The sequence below is a fragment of the Plectropomus leopardus genome, chromosome 12, assembly GCF_008729295.1.
Source record: "Plectropomus leopardus isolate mb chromosome 12, YSFRI_Pleo_2.0, whole genome shotgun sequence".
Taxonomy (NCBI): Eukaryota; Metazoa; Chordata; class Actinopteri; order Perciformes; family Serranidae; genus Plectropomus; species Plectropomus leopardus.
Genome location: NC_056474.1, coordinates 31843086 through 31863381, shown reverse-complemented (window position 1 = coordinate 31863381; position 20296 = coordinate 31843086). Strand labels below are relative to the sequence as shown.

The 20296-nt window shown below is 39.3% G+C and overlaps 1 protein-coding gene across 1 annotated transcript in view; it reads left to right on the top strand.

Annotated features, from left to right (window-relative positions):
* Positions 1 to 20296, top strand: part of LOC121951857 (2-lysophosphatidate phosphatase PLPPR4-like) — a 65803-nt gene that overhangs the window by 22849 nt on the left and 22658 nt on the right. The window contains exons 3-5 of the mRNA XM_042498343.1: positions 7206 to 7335; positions 7551 to 7746; positions 8715 to 8778. Coding sequence (XP_042354277.1) covers positions 7206 to 7335; positions 7551 to 7746; positions 8715 to 8778 — 390 coding nt within the window. The remainder of the gene's footprint in view (positions 1 to 7205; positions 7336 to 7550; positions 7747 to 8714; positions 8779 to 20296) is intronic.

The window sequence follows — 20296 nt, the reverse complement described above, 5'->3', positions numbered from 1 at the left end:
CTACTAATTTAGCATCATATAATCCAATGTCATGCTTTAATGCACATGTTAATTTAGCTAAGATATGCTGATAATATCAAAATCAAAAAATATCTTTAGACGTCTTACCCTGTTAAAGCCCATCACAAATGGTCTTCTCTGCTGCAACTCCATCGCGCCGCTAGCAATTTATGCTACTTCTTGGAACTATTGAGATGGTCCACGTTGTGCCATTGCTGTGAAAAAACGGTCCATAGGAGCGAACGGAGATTATGCAACTCTTATCTTAAAGGACTCTGGCAGGCCCCACAGGTTACAGTGGTAACAGTCAATGCTGGGTGAGGTGCTGGATCTGCCTGTTCATGTCAGAGATTTGAACATCCACTCTCAAACAAGTGGCCCCCAGTCCTCCAGGACACTTCAGACAAATACTGTTATAGAGAAAACAGCCAGAGGAACATAACTGTCTAAATTTTGCGTCTTACAAGTGTAACATGTGAGACTGAGCAGCGGTTAAAGAGAGGCATGAACTGCTGCTCTGCAGAGATTTCTTGAATCGTTTTTACATTGAGTTATATGGGGAGGTTGGTGGATTTCTTTTTCCTTTCTGGCCAACAGCAGGAGCTGTGTAAATCCGATTGGTTCCAAAGTCACATTTTTAGAAAGATCGCAATTTTTATGATATCTTTACCAAAGATGGTGTGTGACTAGCAACAGCTGTAGACGCCATGGCAAGCTAAATAGAAATATTTGGGAGGCTGTCTGCACTCTGCCAGGTGTCCCTCACTCTAGCTGTGAGCATTCTCTGCCAGAAGGGTCAGTGTTAAATCATGATTTTGGCACTTTGACAAAGTTTCAAACAAGTTTGAATATTTCAAAAACTATGAAAGATATTTGAAATCTGAATACAAATTTGAATATTGACATGATGTGGAATATTTTAAATGTGGAATGACATTTTTACATGAAAGTATAAAGAAGGAGAAGCGTTTTGAAGATGCTATTTTGAAGTTTGAATGGAGTTTGAAGTGCAGTGAGTTTGAAGTTATGAAGTGCCGAAAAAAGTGGGCGGAAGAATAAGACAAAAAACAATAATAAAGAATTTTGCAGTAGAAGAACATAGGTTGTGAATGCTTTTGCATTCTGTTGGTAAACCAACTACATACTTTTATGATGATATTTGTTCATTGTCTTCCATGTGTTCCAAACTAAAAAAAGGGCTGTTCAACATTTGACATACATAATGAAACTTTTTCACTGGACAAAAAATACATTTAAAATTTCATCGTTATGTTACATAAACATATGGGTATTTGGCCCTCCTAAGTTTTGGTTAATAGAAAAATGGTCTTACACTTAATTCCAGGTGACATTAAAAAAAAGTCCTAAAAAGTCTAACTTTCCTCAAGCTGCAGGAACCCTGATTATCTACATGTGGCTAACTCATCAAATGCTTCCAGGGACTGTGAGTATACATGTAGGGGGCAGTATTCGTTTTGTCAACCAAAACTATGACGAAAGTTATTCGTCAACAACCTTTTTTCAATGACAAAAATAAGACGATGACAAGTTAAAAGTAGATCTAAATAATAGAAACTATTAAGAAATCTAAGTTTCATTTTCCTTTATGAAATGAGACAAGATGAATATGTAAGTGGACTAATGGACATTCAAAATGAGAGGAGAGCAGGACAGAGCGGCCAACAACAGCCGTCCCTGCAATCTCATACAACAGTATGACATCAGAGTGCTGGGTGACTGGCCTGACACCAGTAAAAAGTCAGCACCAGGATGTTTGGCTAGCCTGCAAACACTCACACTGGAGCAGTTTCAGGTGTTTGTGTGTTGTGATGTAGTTTAGCAGCAAATAAGCAGCCAGTTTCTCTGACAGCTACAACTTAAATTTTAAATAGCGACCCTGTGAGAGGACATGAGACTAACATGTTGCAGATTTAGAAAAAATCCTGACTGAAACAAAGTTACTTTTCTGCTTCTCAACAGTGACATCAATAAGTTTATTAGTGTTGTCAAAGTGTTTGAGGCCATAAATAAAGATCACAAAGTGGTGTCTGTAAATTAACTTTTAAACCTGTGAAAAACTCTGCTAGAGAAATGCAGGTTTCTGAATGTGTAGAAATAATATGCAGTTGTATTTTTTTAAAGACAACATTTAAATGACATTTTTATATAACCTGTCACCTGGTTATAATATCTGGGACCGATGTTGGCCTGGCTGGATTCGTTTATATAGAAAAAAACCCCACCTTGACTAAAAGTTTACTAAAATGTCATACATTTTCATTGACTAAGACATTATGAGTTTTCATCGATTAAAACTAGACTAAAACTATGAAGGAAAACGTGAATTAAACTAATAAGCATTTTCGCCTCAAGACTAAGACTATGACTAAAATAGCTGCCAAAATTGACACTTGTAGGGAGGCACCCCGTCAGTGTGTACAGGGAGGCAAAGGTCATGTTAAAGCTGTTTCTGTGAACAAGTGTGAATCTGTTACCATGAGTAAACCAGGTCTGACTGACTAATTCATTACATTCAAATGCAGACAAATTCATGTAGTAGATGGAAGAACCATCTTCCCACAGCCTGTAGTGGTCTCCTACATGTTGCAGTTTTAAAAATGTGCCCTTAATGCTGTGGGAGTCTGACCACACTGAGACAAGTACACGTGAAAGCACTAAGCTGTTTCCATGCAACAGTACCATTTGATGGGAATAAGCCAGCCATTTCAACCATGCTGAGCAGAATTCTGTTAAACCAACTGCCATTTGTGGAGTGAAATTGCCTCGTGCAGCTCTCAGTAATTACTTTCTTTCTATTTTCAGTTCTCTCTGAAGGTGCTGTTGTTCTATACAAGAGTAAAACAACTGTGAAAACACAAATTCACAGGTAAAAATGTCTTCACAAAGGTCACAGAATTTAGTATACAATTACTTCTAATTTTGTTAACCTTTCCTTCAGGGCTCATAAAAAATATGAACTATATCACCACAGTACCAGACTGTGTAAGGCCACAGTTCTAACACAACAGACATTGCCATCTTGCCAATGTCCGAAACATGATTTGAAATGGTAAGAATACACATATTATATCAAAGTTGAGTGTCTCATTAAGTATCTACAAAAATCATCATTTTAAGGATAACAGCATTTCTCCAGACTGTGTGGGCGTGGCAGATCCCATTTTTATTGACACCTCCTTGGATCCCACCTTTGTCTCTGACTCCAGCTGTGTTCCTAAATCCAGTGTGACACTCTGCACTGAAATGAGAGAGCTGTTGTTGGAAGCCACGGAGCGTTCCATTTCTCCATGAATTAACTAACAGTCAAGTTCATAACACATTCACTCTGTTCAACGCTTTGCTGCTCCGTCTCCGAATTTACCAACAGTCCAGTTTTTGCCAGATCTCGCTGCGGCACTCAGAGTGTGTGTTTCTGAACTATTAAAAGGAGCGTTGAGGGATTTCAGTTTGTAATGTTTAATTAGTATCAACTGACACCTGACTTTGAATTTTTGATTGGCTTTATATTCCATGATATGGATCAGGGATAACAACGGCCAAATCAACCCAGCTTCAGAAAACTGTGAAAAAACTAAAATGACAATATTTCAGATTTGACCGTATAAATCATAAACTGCTGCTGAGAAAAACAAACATGTGGAGTTACGCTTGCACTTCATTCACAGATCAACAAAACCTTCAGATTTAGAGAGGGGACACAGAATGATACAAATGGCCACAAATGCATTTAAAGAAAAAAAAAGACAGCTTGTTGTGTGTTTTAGTCTTGTTTATGGGAAACACTGAAATGTATCCCCTTTCTATAATGCTCCTATGTCCTACTTTAAAATTATTGTGGCTGTATTTGGGGTGGTAAAACATTGGTAGCAAATATGGGCTTTATTTCACAGTTTATTTATGAATTTCATGTTTGGTCTTTGCTCTAAATGGTGTGGGTTTGTAATGGCATGTTTTCTATGATGATTTTATTACTTAAATTATGCTTATTTGTAATCTAGCAACAGCAAATAGTGTTTGTTACTTCAGCAATTAACTAAAATTGGGGACATTGATAATCTCCACCAGTTTGCAGCAAGCATTCTTATCATTCTGTGCCCCCTCTCTAAATTCAGACAATTTGCAGATATGGGAATGCAACGCAGGCGAAACTCATCGTGACTTACTTTTATCTCTAAGTAGCAGTTTGAGTCGCAGCGTGGATAATTGATCAGTTAATGTGGTCAAAGCTGATCAGATCGATGGCTGAGAGGAGAAGTAGTATTTGGTGGCGCTATTTCAGTAGTACTACCAAATGGGGATGTGTTCACCGAAGCAGCCCAACACAAATAAAAGAATTTGTGGGAAACCTTGCCACTGGCTGTTTAGTGAAAGTGATTACTAAACACTTACAGTTATGTCCAAAGTCTGGCCTGGGGGCCAATTGTAGCCCTCACACTGACTTTAAAAAGCCCTCAGCTTGTCTTTCAAAATATTTTATATGAGTAACACAATATTGGGTTATCGAGAGATCACTTTGCATTTATACTTGTTCACCTCATGATGGCAGGACAATCATACGGTTTGAAGACATACACCACACGGGAACTGCAGGCGCAACTAATGTTTTCATAAACAGATGGTAAATAATCAAACTAACTAATAAGCAAAATAGCATTTATCTAACAGCAGATATTTCCTGCAAGAGCAGACATGGCCACAGCAAAGAAGCTAAAGTCGACAGCGAGGGCTGGCTCTTTCAGGAACGTTGGAAAGTTGAATACTTTAGCAAAGATAAAACAGTTGCCTGCATGTCATTTGTATGTAATTTTCTTTTTATTAACCCAAAGGATGTGAGAAGCAGCCGACCTCTAGGTATTTTCATGTGATCTTATATGGCCCAGATCAAAACCGTTTGGGCAACCCTTTTCTACGTTAACGCAAAACACAGTGCTTCTTAGTTTCGGGTGATTAAACACTAATGAAACCATGGTTATGAATATTATACACCATTTCTGCAAATAGTTACCCCCAAATCCCACACATTGGAACTTTAATCTTTCATCTATAGACTATTTATATCAGAGAGCAAGCGCATTAGGCTCAGCCTCCTGTCTTTGCTTGTGTTTTTTTTATGTTTGTTCGTTTGTTTATTAGTTTTTATTGAATTTTTATTTGACAGCATATTTGTAAGCAACATATTTTGAAAATGAATGATTATTAATGTTTTTAAGAAAGCAGGACAGATTCACTGTATTAATGAGTATGTAAGGGTAACCTGGCCTTTACTATTATTGTTGTTGTTGTTACATAAATAATAAATAAAATGATAAAATAATATCCACATAAGTGAAGTAAATTACGCACGTAACTTTTGTTGTTTTAATTCTTGCTTTTTTTAACCTGTGGAATGGGAAAGAAGCAAGAATAATCTGAGAAAGTTATGTGTGTAATTTACTGCAAAGAGAATGGTGGCTTAGGACTTCCAGATCTTAGATTGTACCACCTGTCTTTGAAAACAGCTAAAATTGTAAGGTACTGGAATGTTACAGGGGAGAATTCAGCCTGGATGGATATTGAAAATGAGATACGCTCACCTTTCAACCCCATAGAATTTTTCTATCCAGTACTGTTATACCCAGGGGACGTCTGGATCAAAGTGCCTAAAATGTTCAGACTTAGACATAGTTTAAAAAGATAATCTTCACTGTGGCACAACCCTGAGGTATGTATCTGTGAAAAAATCTGTGTACTCAAACAGTGGCATTCCAGAAGTTTAAGTGTATAGGTGATTTATTTGAAAATGACATGTTTTTATCTTATGATAACCTTGAGGACAGATTCAAACTGGTGGGAAAGGATCATTTCTGGAAATCTTAAATGAGGAGTTGCATTGCATCTAAGCCATACAGTGTTGCTGACAGTAATGTTATAAGCCTTATGAAACTACAACTAGAAAAACACAAAGCCTCCCAATTTTATAAGATTGCCATCTCCTCTACTTGTCATGACTCTGATCATATTAAAATATTTTGGCAGGTGAACCTTGGCATTGAGATTGAATATGATAAGTGGAAAAAAACTGTGGCTGATTGTGGGAATTATGTGAGAGGCAAGAGAGAAACGTATTCAATACAAGATATTTCATAGATATTACTATACACCCTCTAAACTTTATAGAATGTAATTGTTGAATGATAATCTGTGTTGGAAAGGTAAAACTGCAACAGGAACTTTTCTTCACTGTATTTGGGAATGTGTTTTGGTCACACCCCTCTGGACTCAGATTATAAATATTTTAAGCAACTGGTTTGTTTCAGAAATCCCTTCGAGCCCAGAGCTCTGTGTGTTGGGAGACAAATCTCAAATACCTAACAGCCTGTCGAATTATTCTGAGACACTGGAAAACACCACAGGCTCCGCAGGTGAAAGAATCGGTCAATGTTATGATTCAAACTGTGTCTCATTAATGTAAATTTAGCAGATTAAATGGCAATGAGGGGAGTGGGGAGACCCCCTGGGACAGGTTTTGGGCACACCTAAATCTGGGAAATAATCCTAACTAAAATATTAGTTGCTATCTGAATGGGTTTCTGTAATGGCAGAACATTTCTGTAACATTTTATTATGATTTTCTGTATCACTGACTCAGCCTTTACTGCCTCATCTGTTTATGTTCACTGGACTTGCGATGTGGAGTCTGCCTCTATGATGTATTTTTGTTTTATATTTCTCTATACTGAAACAGTGTGTGTCCTGTACCATGCCCGAGAAAACTTCAATAAAAACTTGAGTCCCCCACCTCGCTAATTAACTTATCAGCCTTATTCAGTGGTTTGCTTGAGATCGAAAAAAGTTCATTTTTGAGCTAGGATTATTGAAAAATAAATCTGATATGCATTTCTCATTTTGCATTGTTTCCTTTTCTATTTTTTATTTATTGTGTAAATAAACAAACGGATCTGACAGTGTCTGAGGAGGATCTCTGGTAGATCAAAACATTATATAATTAAAATAGCTGGGAGCTTTTAATACAGTGTGCAGATCTCTTGTCTGATTCTTACCTTATATAAAAGAAAAAAAACCATCAGCTGTCTGTCCATGGCTGAGGGATGTTAGCATCAATAAAAAGTCTAGTTAATGTATCCAGATCTGTGAGACAGATCTGCTGATGTAAAATCTGCTTCTCTCTCTTTGTGTGTGTATAGATTCTTATAGGAGAGGCCATTCTGTACTGCTATCTCTCCAGGAGGTCATCAGCCACACAGACTGAGGCCAACATCAACGCTGCAGGCTGTAATTTCAACTCCTACATCCGCAGGGCTGTACGCTTCATAGGTGGGAGGACACATGCATTAGACACACAGCTGATTATATGCATCTTTTCAGAAAGTGACACAAATGACAACAGTCAGCGGCTATAGCACTAACATAATTTTACTGTCATAATGTGAGTGGACACAAAAGAAAAACACTTAAAATTCAGAGCGACACGAGGTAACATGCTCCACTAACCCACTGTTTACTATGACAAATGTATTGTTTTTTTACAGGAGTCCATATCTTTGGCCTTTGTGTAACAGCACTGATAACGGATATCCTCCAGCTGTCCACTGGTCAGCACACCCCCTACTGGTTGGATGTGTGCAAACCCAACTTGACCCACATCAACATGTCCACCTGTGATGAAGCTTTTATTCTGGAGGATATCTGCTCTGGACAGGACAGCGGGCTCATCAATGCTGGGAGGTAAGGCTGAGTTTTACACAGCCAGGGAGTGTGGGAGAGTGCATGAGTGAACTGGAGGGTGTGTCAGAGCATGTATGTGGGTGTTTTTCCAGTGTGCATTTATGGAGTCATTTTTAATGTGAAACACACACACGAACACGTGTACACGCGCGCGCTCACACACACACACACACACACACACACACACACACACACACACTCACACACAGGGTTTGTGTTGTAGCTTGCAGCCCTAGACTACTTTCCTCTGTTGTTATGGTTACAAGTCTTCTCTTGGGACATGTACTGGAATGTAGAAAATAGGAGCTGAATAGTAGCATCATCACAACCAAGGTCATGTGCTGCAACATGGACTGCTCTACCATGACCAGATTGCAAACAAAGTATATTAAGATGACATTAATGACTTGTGTTACAGCTCATTTAAAACTCTGGTTTGCTGCCTGCCATTTTGAGTATGGCATTTCGGCTATTTTCATTTTGGGTTTAGTGTTGCCAACTCCTCTGTAAGAAATTAGCTATCGGCTCTCCCAAAAGCAGAAGTAGCTAGATGATGTAATCAACTAATTTGCATAAGATTAAATTCTAAGAGAGGCAAAACTAATAGAAAAGGCTGACCAGGTAGTCTACAAACTAACTATTTATGTATTTACAAAGTTGTTTTTGTTGCCATATAACTATAAAGTTAGCTTTTTTTTCCCTTTTTGCAGCTTTTTATTGTGACCTAATGAATGCAGAGCAAAATAAAAACGTGGTCTTGTAGCTTATGTTTGGATAGAGGAGGAGAGGGACAAGAAACTGAGTGTGTGAGTGAGACTGACTGAGACAGAGAGAACTGTGTGAGGGATTTTGGGGTGTGAAACTAAAAAAGAGTGAATATTTAAACAAATATGTAATGTCTCTGCTGTAACTGTACAAAATCATCGTCTGTCATTCGTCGTAAACTGCACACGCTGATTCATTTGCAGGGCAGGCAGCTGTTGCTCAGAGTGGTCACAGAGTGCGCTGCAGGTTGGGACTGCGGGGCTGCTGGTCAGACTGGCTGCATGAGTGCTGTGTGAGTGGTGAGGAGGAGACGGCAGCCGCCCTCTCTGTACTCGGCTCTCGTGAGCGCAGTTGTAACGTGAACTGCAGTACAGTACATGTTAGATGCTTTTTGCAGACCTTTGTCGACACAGTCATTCCCCAAATGACCAGAAAAAGTCACTAGATTTGTTGCCGGTCACTTTTGACTAATTAAGTTGCAGACGGGGTCTGAAAAGTCGCTAGATATAGCGACAAAGTCGCCAAGTTGGCAACACTGTTTGGGTTTTTTGGAGCCAGAAGTGACCATATTTGGATGAGAGGTTGGAGCTATGGGGCTCCAATAATACATATGCAATGCATCATATTTGTGGCACTGTGTTTTTTAGCTTGATTCGCTGACGCTGTGCTAGTTATGTGCGCACAGAGACACAATTGATGCTGATAATAGGCACAAATATTTTAATGACCAAATACAAACTTTAGATGATGCTCAGTCGTGGCAAGTAGTAGACACACACAAGCCGATGACAACGTATCGTTTAACAACATTAACATGCACTTGAACAACACGAACTGTGAGTCGGCAATAATTTTGCTGGTCACGCTGTTGCATTGTTGTTTGTAGTGTGTGTGTGTGTGTGTGTGTGTGTGTGTTTGTAGTGCACACAAGCTGGCAATGATAGCAGGTTGTCCATTAATGTAAGGCAGTTGGTTCAGTCCTTGGCTCCTCCCAACCACATTTTAAGTGTGCTTGAGGAAGACACTAAACCCAAAATAGCTGCTAATGAGTGTGTATCTAAACAAAAAATGTGCATCACTTTGTCAAATGCTTAACTGATGTACTATGATGTACTATAGCCAGATTTTTAAGAAATCCAAATATTTTAGCTGTAATTTTAGCCCCCTCTTCCTCAGTAGATGAGTGCGTTTGCTCCATTCCATTCAGTCAAACAATATAAACTCACAAAAATTTCAAGAAAGCTAATATACTTAGGCTGTGTCAAACCCTACAAGCAACACAGCAGCAGTGTACACATTATCAAAGAGTCGCTGTTGAAGTGTCACTCAGGTGCTCGGTAATGCAGTTACATTGTCACAGGGTTTGTGTGTGTCTGCTGCTTGCCACAAGCACCTTGACTGAACATGAACATGAATTTGTCCTAAAAATATTTAGGCATGTGATCAGTGTTAGAGACCCATTTTAACATCACATTTCACCACCACAATGCATCCCTGTGTGCACCATAAATTACATGAAGCTTGTGCATCTGTTTACTAAGCCAAAAAACACATCACACTGCTGGAAACAAAAAACAAACTATAAGTTGGCGCCTCACAGCTTCACTGAAATGCTGAAAAAAATTAAGGTCAACTCAACTTTTGTTTGTGGCTCAACATTCAGCAGTCAGCAGTGACAAGTGCTGGCTGTCAGTTTGTAGTTTCGTCTCACCTGCTTACATTGAAAATGAACACAGCATTATGCCTGTTTCCTTTATGTAACAGAGAAATACAAACATATTCCCTCAGACTTCAAGTTTCTCTCTTTCGTTGTACTGGCTTAAGTGCCTTGTTACAGAATCATAAAACACACTTTATTTAAACTCAACAGAAAAAAATAAAACATACCAAAAATAAACTATGTAGAATTGTGAGTCAGCTGGTTAATAAGTCCACTGTTCCAACTATCACCAACTCTGCTGTGTTCAAAATAAACTCTTAACCTTCAGAGTCTTACAGCTAAATTCCACTATGTCCATCAATGCCGAGTTAAGGCTATTGCACGGCACTGCCTCTGGAGCCAATCACAGATGTTCTAAACGATGCTTGAGAGCAGTCGCACCTTGGAGCATCTAAGCCAAGCCCCTAGGAAGTGCACCACGCTCTGATGTGGCCGAAAGTGGAACTACAGCGTAACATGATGCACACTGGCACAGAAAGACTTTTCCCCATTTGCTTAACATTGGGAAAGAGACCTCCTTAAATCACTTTCCAGAATGCATTTCTTAATAGCCATTAATAAAAGCATTAAGTCCTAAAGACGAAAAATGTGCCATTTTCCGAATCAAAACTGACAGCACCACTGTCGCTAACTGCCGATTAGCTGCTATTGCTAATAAGCTAAGATACTACGAGACGGAATGCCCGTAAATGAGCGCTGTTCGCTTCGAGCACTCGGGTAATTTGTGTGAGCGAGCCAGTGAGTCGGAGTCAGTGCTTGGGTACACTTGGCCGTGTTTGGCTGTCGTTAATCACTACTACTTATGCTCTATGGGCCAGTAGATCTGAGTATTTTACACTTTTCTAAACCCGGAAAGTTTTCAGTTTTCTCTGCTTCATGTACCACTGAGCAGCTCTCATAGAAATGAATAAGGCCCCGCCCCCATGGCTGTATCCAGATCTATAATAGATCCATGGCCTCAGCAGCTTCCCAAATGCGGGTCCCTGCTGTGCTCCAAGGAAAATACAAACAAAGTCTATTCCTGCCAGAGGCGGACAGCAGCCACATCAAGCCACGCAGATCAGATTGTACCAGGCAGGAATGCGGTCAGTTTTCAAAATAAAACTGTTAAAATCTCCTACATATCTATTTTATTGAATTATTAATTAGTTATCTGTATAATTATTAAGATGAATAATGTTTTTGACAAAACAGCCACAAATCTTCATTCTGTTTTATGTTTAACTGGATTGTGATGCTGATCTGTAATGTAATCTGTAAAACCTACAACCTATGTTGTAGGCTGCAACAAAGTGGGTAAAAACATCAATAAACAGAATTTAAACAGGCAGAGAAGGTAAGTATTTATATTTGTAGCCTACTCAGCCATGACAGAATCACAAAAATCAAGGAACAATGACCACAAAATCAAGGGAAAATGACAAAATAAGCACAATCTCAGCAAGTTTACAGTATCTGCAGGACACTCCTCTTCTGAAAATCTCTTTTGACATTGTATCATATTTCTAAATACTCTGATGTATCCTGGTAATATCGTGATACTGTCCAGGCCTACTTACTTGCAGCTGGAGCTGAAGGCTGCTGTCATTATGCTGCTCTCACTGTTCTGTAAATGCCACTTCAGCTGTGGAGACCACAGTTTTCCTGCCCACTCCATTGTCAGATGCAGTGGCAGCTTATGCACCCATGCTTTTAATCCTGTCCCCCCACATGCATGGACTAAGAATGCTGGGAGCTTGTCCTCTATGCTTAACAAACCTTACTGATCACTCAGCACAGACTTGCTTGTTTAATATGGCAAACTATATCAACATAACACTGCAGGAAAGATGAAGCTTCTGTATGCAGCCTGCATCCCTGTCATTCATTGAGCATCATTTTCACCTCTCAGCTGATTGCAGCTTGGTACCTCAAGTATGTGGAATGTGTTTAATGTTAATTAATGCAGGTTATTGAAAAGAGAAGAGAGAGTTTTTGTTCCTCAGATCCTCCAATCATTATCTAAACCTACTTTCCCCTCTTAGAATTTCTAACAGCGGTGCTAACCATTGCACCACTGTGCCTCCCCCCACACACACATCCACTTATCGATAATGGATCAGATTCATGCTACCATACCATCTTTTTTAAGAGCTCAGATGGAGTAAGTGGCTGCCGGGTCTCACTTGTAAAAAACCCATCCAGTATCCGTCTGTGCATATGTACTGAGCTTGTACTGTGTTTGGTAAAAGATCTCGTGTTTTTCCATGTCATCTTAGTGTCACTCGAACCTGGACTCTTTTATCAGCCGGGGGACTCTTCCTGGTTAAATAAAGGTTAAATAAAAATAAAGACGAAATAAAAATAAAATGCAGCAGCAGACACCGGCTCTGAATGGGGAACAAAAAAGACGCTGGCCGGAGGTGGACACAGGCCCTGCAGAGGTGAACCTTCATCCGAAGTTTTTTACCCAGGTTCATCCTGAAAAAGACAAAGCTTTTGACAAGCAGAAAGTATCCATGTCTTTTGCAAACAGGAGGTTTTTTTTTTTAAAAGAGACAATGCATGTAACAAGCATTAATTGACACACTGTCTCTGAATGCCCATGTGTGACGCAGAAGGGTACCTGGCTCATCATATTTTGTTGTGTAGGGACACTGGTCAGGGGGGTATTCCATCAACACCACTAAAGAAATCTGTGCTTAACTGCAAAAGCTTCATTTGACCTAACATCAACCTCTACTTAAGGATCATACCCTTCCACTAACACAGTTCAGCCTTGTCTCATCGGCGTTAACTCTAGCCAGGCTGGAATGAGCTTCAACTCAGTGCCCACATGGAGTACAGAAGCAGCCCCAAACAGTGGATAGTTGAAAAGAAGATATAATGATGCAAAAGGACGGTAAAACAAGAGCCATGTTCTTCTCAGTGGCAGAAGAAACCTGCTGATGGAGCTCTACGAAGAATATAAGCGGTATAGAATCAACAGGTTGTGTGGGACAGCTTGAGAAAAATGCTGACAGACTAAATGCACAAGTTAAACAAGACTACTTCTTTTTGTGTGTGATGATAAATGAACAGTCAGAGAGGCTACAGTCAGACTGTGGCTGTATTATCAGTAGGCTAGATCATATCAGATGTGTTTAAAATGACTGTGTGGGCTTCCTCAGGAGAACAGACATACACACACTGCATTTGCTGTAATTAGCTTAATGAGGTCTGTGAAGCCTGTCTGATTTAACCCATGGCCAGTCTTTATTATGCTGTTACATCTCAACAGGAACCCAAAATATAGAACCAAAGAAGAACATAGCTACAAGTGAAAATGAAATGCGAAAACATTTTCCAGGGTGGTAGTAGCCTAATATTAAATGTGAAATGTACATCTTAAAATTGTAACTGAGCTGTAAATATACCATTTTGGCCATTTAAAATAAAAGCATAACTCATCAATGGTGTGAGGTTGTCACTATAACCTTGTGCAGATTTAGTAGCTAATAACAGATGTTAGCTGAGGCCGCCCAGTTAATATTATGATGAGCCTTAACAGCCAACTCACTAATGGTGTAAAGTAGACAAACTAATACAAAGATGACAATAACCACTACAAACTGCAATGTTCTGAACAGACACATTATGAACACTATTGAATAGTGATGTTTGCATTTTGGAACATGAAATAGTAAACTTAACTGCAAACCAAGGTCTACTCAGTCCATCACTATGCGTGATGGGAAAAAGATTGGTCTATACAAAAATCGATTGGCTTTTTAAAACAGTAAAAATGTTGACACATGATTTTTTTAAAAAACGATGTATTACGTTCTTTGGAACTAAATCAAACAGGTACATTCATGCTCGGTCACATTGTGAGAAAAACATCTGAAACATGACAAAAGCATTAACTTTAATAATACCACAAAAGCGATCCCTGCAAAAAAAAGGGCCGCTGGTATACAGAACTGTCTTTTGGGATTCTTTGACATGCAGCTAAACTAGGCTTGACAGTTATCCTGCAGCAGAACAGGTTGGTTCAGCAGGATGAGTTACCATGGTTACTGAGCTGGGACACATAAGCCAGGTTCATCAAGCAATCAATCAGATTTATATAGCACCTTTCAAACCAGTCGAATGCAATTCAAAGTGCTTTTAAGTCTGATTGAAGAGACAAAAACAAGACAACATAGGGAAGAAGCAAAACATGATCTTAAAAATTCATCTTTATGAGACCCGACATAAAAGCCAAACTAAAAAGATCGGCTTTTAGTTTACATTTAAAAGTACAAATATTTGCAGCTCTTCTCCGGCAGGCTGTAACAGCATTTTGGAATCACCAAATATTTTAGTTTTACTCTGTGGAACAGCTAAAAGAAGTCGGAGGATCTGAGGGGCTTTCCTGATTCATAAACTAAAAGCATCTGAAATGTAGTCTGGTGCAAGGACATGCAGTGCCATATAGACTAAAGAATGAATTTAAGTCAGTGTGAAAACTAACAGGCAGCCAGTGTAATGTTTTTAAACAGACGTAACGTGTGCTCTCCCTCTCATTCATGGAACAGATCTCTCACTTGAGACTGAGACGTGAGACTTATCAAAATAAGATAGGCTTTTCCTTCATCCACTTTGATGGAATACCCTCTCAGTTCTGGTATTTGATTAGTTGGGAATTAGAATGTGTTGTAAAATAAGCTTCACATTACAAAATTCATAAGCTTAAAACAGACAACAAGCTGGCAAGACAGGACAAAATAGACTCTGCTTGGTTTTTAGGGCCTTTGCACCAAAGTGCCAGGGGTCACTCAGTCTTCAGTGTGGAAAGTGCAAGGAAGCCATTGTTTTTGTAGATATCACTTTTTCTGCCGTGCAAATGCATTCTTAGAGGCTTGGAATGCGCAAACACTCAAGAATATTAGCACACATGTCAGAGCAGGTAAAAACACACAAACAAACTCCAGAGCTGGGACGAAGCAGATTTGAGGGCTATGAAATTTGGTTAGATCAATGCTCTCATCTTTAAGACCACATGAAAATTTGATTTTGCATTATTTCTGCATTATTTTTTTATTTTACAAACATGTTTGTGATTTTAGAATGCAGAAAAACTCATGAAACGTTGCACTCATGTTCAAACTAGGAATTATTTTGATTTGATGTACTTTTATTCTGTGAACGCATTTTTGGGGCCATTAGGTATACTTGAAAAACTTGTGAAGACCTGTAAACACTGTAAGAGTATACATCGGTATGTGCAAGCTCATGTTGCGACCCCTATTGCATGGCAAACAGATAACCAAAAGACATAAACACCATCAGGTGGGAATATTTTAAAAGGATAATCACCACACCATAAAATCTTATAGACAGTATGTATAGCTGCTCCTATCACAGAGATCAAACTTGCCTAAAAATCTCTCACATTCCTCCCTTTTGACACAAAGTGTCGACACAGTATTTCAGAACGACTTACAAACAGATGATTTACTGATTAAAATGAAAAATGAAAACAAAATAATTCACCACAGACTGTACAAGACAAAAACATTAAAAAACAGCATGCAGCCAAATCTTGCATTCAAATAAACATTAAATTATTCAAAATATGGACGAACAAGAGATAAATAGAAAATAAAACATCATTATACACTTTCTTCATCTAATTCACTTTCATTGTATGGATTTCCTGGAGCCCATTCTGACATGTGGTAGATAATAGGTTCACTCTTTAATTCAGTTGGTATTTTCACATATAATGGCACCTGGTCTCCTCCAATCACTCCATTTATCAATGTATATAACAGAGCTTGCATGCAAGTAAGCGCACAGGTGCAAAAACATAAAAGAATACCAAAAACAATCAAGAAAGGAATGAATATGTTAATGGCCACAACACCCCATGGACCAAAATGATCAGTTTACCATTTGTTAAAACTGAAACCTGCTGAATCCGAAGACCCAAACGCATCACGGAGTTTCTCAAGTGCTGCAATTACATTTGTGATGTTATCAGAATTGTCCAGGATGAGGGTGACACATGTTTCGCTTGTTAAATTTAAAGTCATACATTACCCTCCCGTTTTCGCCAAGATATAATCAAGGGCCATCTCATGTTTTAACAAAGTTAACCTATGGGATTTGTCATTTGCCACAAAATACTGGAAACCTTTTATAGTTTAATTTGCAAAAGCATAAATGGAATAGGTAATGCTATCAACATGATCAGCCAAAAATGTGACACCATACCATGGGAATATCCCAATAACCCATTTTTCACCTAATGAAATTCACCAATGATATGATTCCAGGTTAGAAAATTGTGCTAATTCCCGTTTATGACTATGACTCAAAACGTGCTTCGAGTGTTGTTCTAGATTTATAGGAATTACTGCTAAGTTAGTTATGGTAAGATTTAAAAAATAACAACTACCTGACCATGCAGGAGGTAAAAACAAAAATGCCTCCTTTCCACAAAGCCAGTAGAAATTACTGATTGGCGGTATGTTTAGAACTGCATTTACTTGAACAGTTTCTCCATTTTTAAAGATATTATCAGTGGGACCAGATTTAGATTGATGAGGGGTTAGACTTGCAACAGGGTTTTAACACTGTGAAACTCCCATAAATTGACCTGTACCATTTGAACACAGACAGATAGGGTGTGAAATTCTAGTGTACTCTGTATCTCCTTGCGCCCTCGATGATACCAGGTTTTCACCTGATGACCTTGGATGAACCAATGGCCAGGATTGGGCCATAACTACTGTGGTGACCAACACAATGATGAGAAACGTAGTCATGATTTTGTAGCCAAAATCTTCCTTAAGTCCCCATTGGTTAAGTCGGCGCCTGTCTGGTTGAAGAAGTATCGCTTGGAAAAGGTTTGCACTGGGATGCATGAATCCACGTCTCCCTCTCAGCTACCAGGACTGCAGTTGGAGTTGTCAGCAACACCTGGTATGGTCCCACCCACCGGGGCTGATGCCAGTGCTTCCTTCGGTGGTCCTTCACCACCACCCAGTCTCCAGGGAGACTATCCTGGAGCCTATATCCCAGCTGTCATCGGGCGGAAGGCGGGGTACACCCTGGACAGGTCGCCAGACTATCGCAGGGCCGACACATATAGACAGACAACCTTACACGCTCACAGTCACACCTATTATCCCATATGGATTATGGGAGTATTGGAAAATCATTTACATTTACCTAGACCCCAGATGAGAGTTTTCTGCACCCTTTTTTCCGCCACAATGGTTTTTCCCTTTCATCAGCTCCTGTTTGAAGCAAAGAGACATCATTAATGGAAATAATATTATTTTGGGCAGACAAGGGCATCTGCAAAACTGGGGAGGCAGGGGACAGAGCAGCTGCTTTTGGAGCAGCATCAGCAGTTGCATTTCCATGTGACGCTGGATCCTTGGATCCTGTATGAGCCTTACATTTGTATACTGCCACGGATGCTGGAAGCAGTAATGCAGACAAAAGTCAAGTCAAGTCAGTTTTATTTGTAGAGCCCATTATCACAAAACATGGTTTGCCTCAGAGGGCTTTACAGTGTAAGACATCCCTCTGCCCTTAGACCCTCACATCACCCAAGGAAAAACTCCTGAAAAAGAACCCCTGTAACGGGGGGAAAAAAAGGAAGAAACCTCAGGAAGAGCGGCAGAGGATGATGAGGGATCCCTCTTCCAGCACGGACAGACGTGCAATAGATGTCGGAAATAACAAATGAAATACAATCATGGCAAAAAGGAAAGAGAAAGAGAGAGGGGGAGAGAGGCACAGCAATAGTGGAAACAGACGCATGTCATAATACAATAACAATAGGTGTGAAATTATCAGATGAACTCTATGATGATATTGTGGGTCATTGTGGGTCTATGGTGATATTGATAAGAGTCTCATGCATATATGATGAAGGTTCTATGGGCAATTGGTTTACCTGTAGAAGTTAGAAAACCATGATTTTTCCACAAAGCATGAAAGTTATGACACACATTAAATACATATTGAGAGTCAGTGTAGACTAGAATGAAAGCACGTGTTAATGTTAATAATTCAGCTGCTTGAGCAGACACGTTGTTAGGCAGTTAAGCACTTTCAACTACACCCTGTTCAGTACATACAGCATAGGACACACAAGGGCAATCACTGGATGGATTTCTCATAGCTACCCCATCAACAAAGACAACGCAATCAGAATTAAGAATGGGTGTGCCAAACAGTGCATCACATGGTTTTGACACAGTGTCAACCACCTCCAGACATGAATGTGGTTCACCACCTTCAACTGTAGGAAGCAAAGTTGAAGGGTTAAGGACAGTACAACGTTTTAAAATGACCTGCGCCATTGTTAGTAGGACATTTTGGCAGTGCAATAGCCTTGCTGGAGTTAAATGATGAGGACAACTCTTGATAAGAAGATATTCAAATGCCTACCCAAAACTGAAACGACTCTTATAAGCAGAACTAAATTACGACAGATTTTATTGCCCGACCGACAGTTTGAGTTAACTTACGACTCATTTGGGGCAAGGAGCTGTCAACTGAGCTCCTGCAAAGACTCAAGGAGACATCAGAAGATCTCTACATCATAGAAACCGACAATTTATGTCTTTGTTACACAAGCAACATGTGACATACCCGCACATCTCCAGACTGTAAGAGAGGACCACTAACTGATTTTTGTATTCAAAGTAAAACGTACTTTGAAATGTTGTGTGGAGGTCTCATACCTGCAGAACTGGAAATTTGCTTACAAGCTGATTTTGAGGCCAAACTCACAAACACAAGCTGTGCCTGTGTGTGTGTGCGTGCGTGCGTGCGTGCGTGCGTGTGTGTGGAGGGATGTGACCTTTCGTAACCCCCTGCCAGCAGCGTGCTACACACTGAATGGACAGACTTGCATTTTGATATGCATCTCCTCTATCTGTATCTTAATTATCCTTCATTTACCCTGTATGCTGTATTGTTTGTAATCATGCAATTTGTGATTTTCTAATTATAGATTTTGTTGATAGACCTTTGGTCATATTAAGTACTTTCATACTTTGTTATATTTTGATGCTAGTACTTGTATACCTCTACTCAAATATGATCTTTAACAACCCTTAATTGTATCAGAGTGTTTTGACACCGTGGTATTACACTTACTTATTTTCACACATATTCATTATGTTTGTAAAAATGTGGTTAATACTGTTTTACTTAGTTAATGATCTGCCAAATAATTATTTGTTTTTCTCATAAGTGGTATTAATCAGCAGAGGAGAGTGTCATAGTTTCAAATATTGAGGATTTGAAGGCCTGTAGTGAATTTTATCAACACTTTAGTAAAAAAATAAAACAGTTGAAGTGATAGAATGGAGGAGTGTATTTTTCCTGCTTTGATGGTCAAGCACCACACCTCTTCTTCAAAGGAGTTATAACCCCCGTGAAGATTCAATTTTTGAGGTTTCGTGGATCAACCATGCCATGGCATGGTGGTCATTTGGTGCGTTTTGCCATTAAAGAGGACATTATTGTAACTTGAGTGCCCATTCTCCGATTTACTCCAGATTTCTAATGCTTGTTAAGAGTGTGCTGCCAAGAAGACTGAAGACATATTCATACCAAAACTGAGTTACAGTTCTTTCGCCCCATACTGGCAACAGGAAATAGGCCTTTTGTGTTGATGTGAGAGTGACAGTAACAGTACATTTTGAACTTTTGAGCTATATTGCAGCATCCGCCTTCATGATGCTGGTTCCGGTGCTGCATTATTGTGACTGTCATAACCTGTTGATGGTGATATAAACCACACTGGAAATGTTTTATGTTATTAGGAGATGTTGTCTTCTTTAACATTTACTGAATTATTGTAGACCCAATGGAGTTATGGTGGACTGTTGTATGTTTTTGTGTCATATAGTTTGTGCTTTGTGAGTTTTTATTATGTATTTACACTTGCTGATGCACAAATTTCCCTCTGGAACAAATAAAATTAAAATGAATTGAACTGAAAGATCATACGACTTATATGAATTTATGACATGCAGTAACAGGATGCATGTTGAGCACATTCTCTAGTGCTACATAGTGGACTCAGGATGT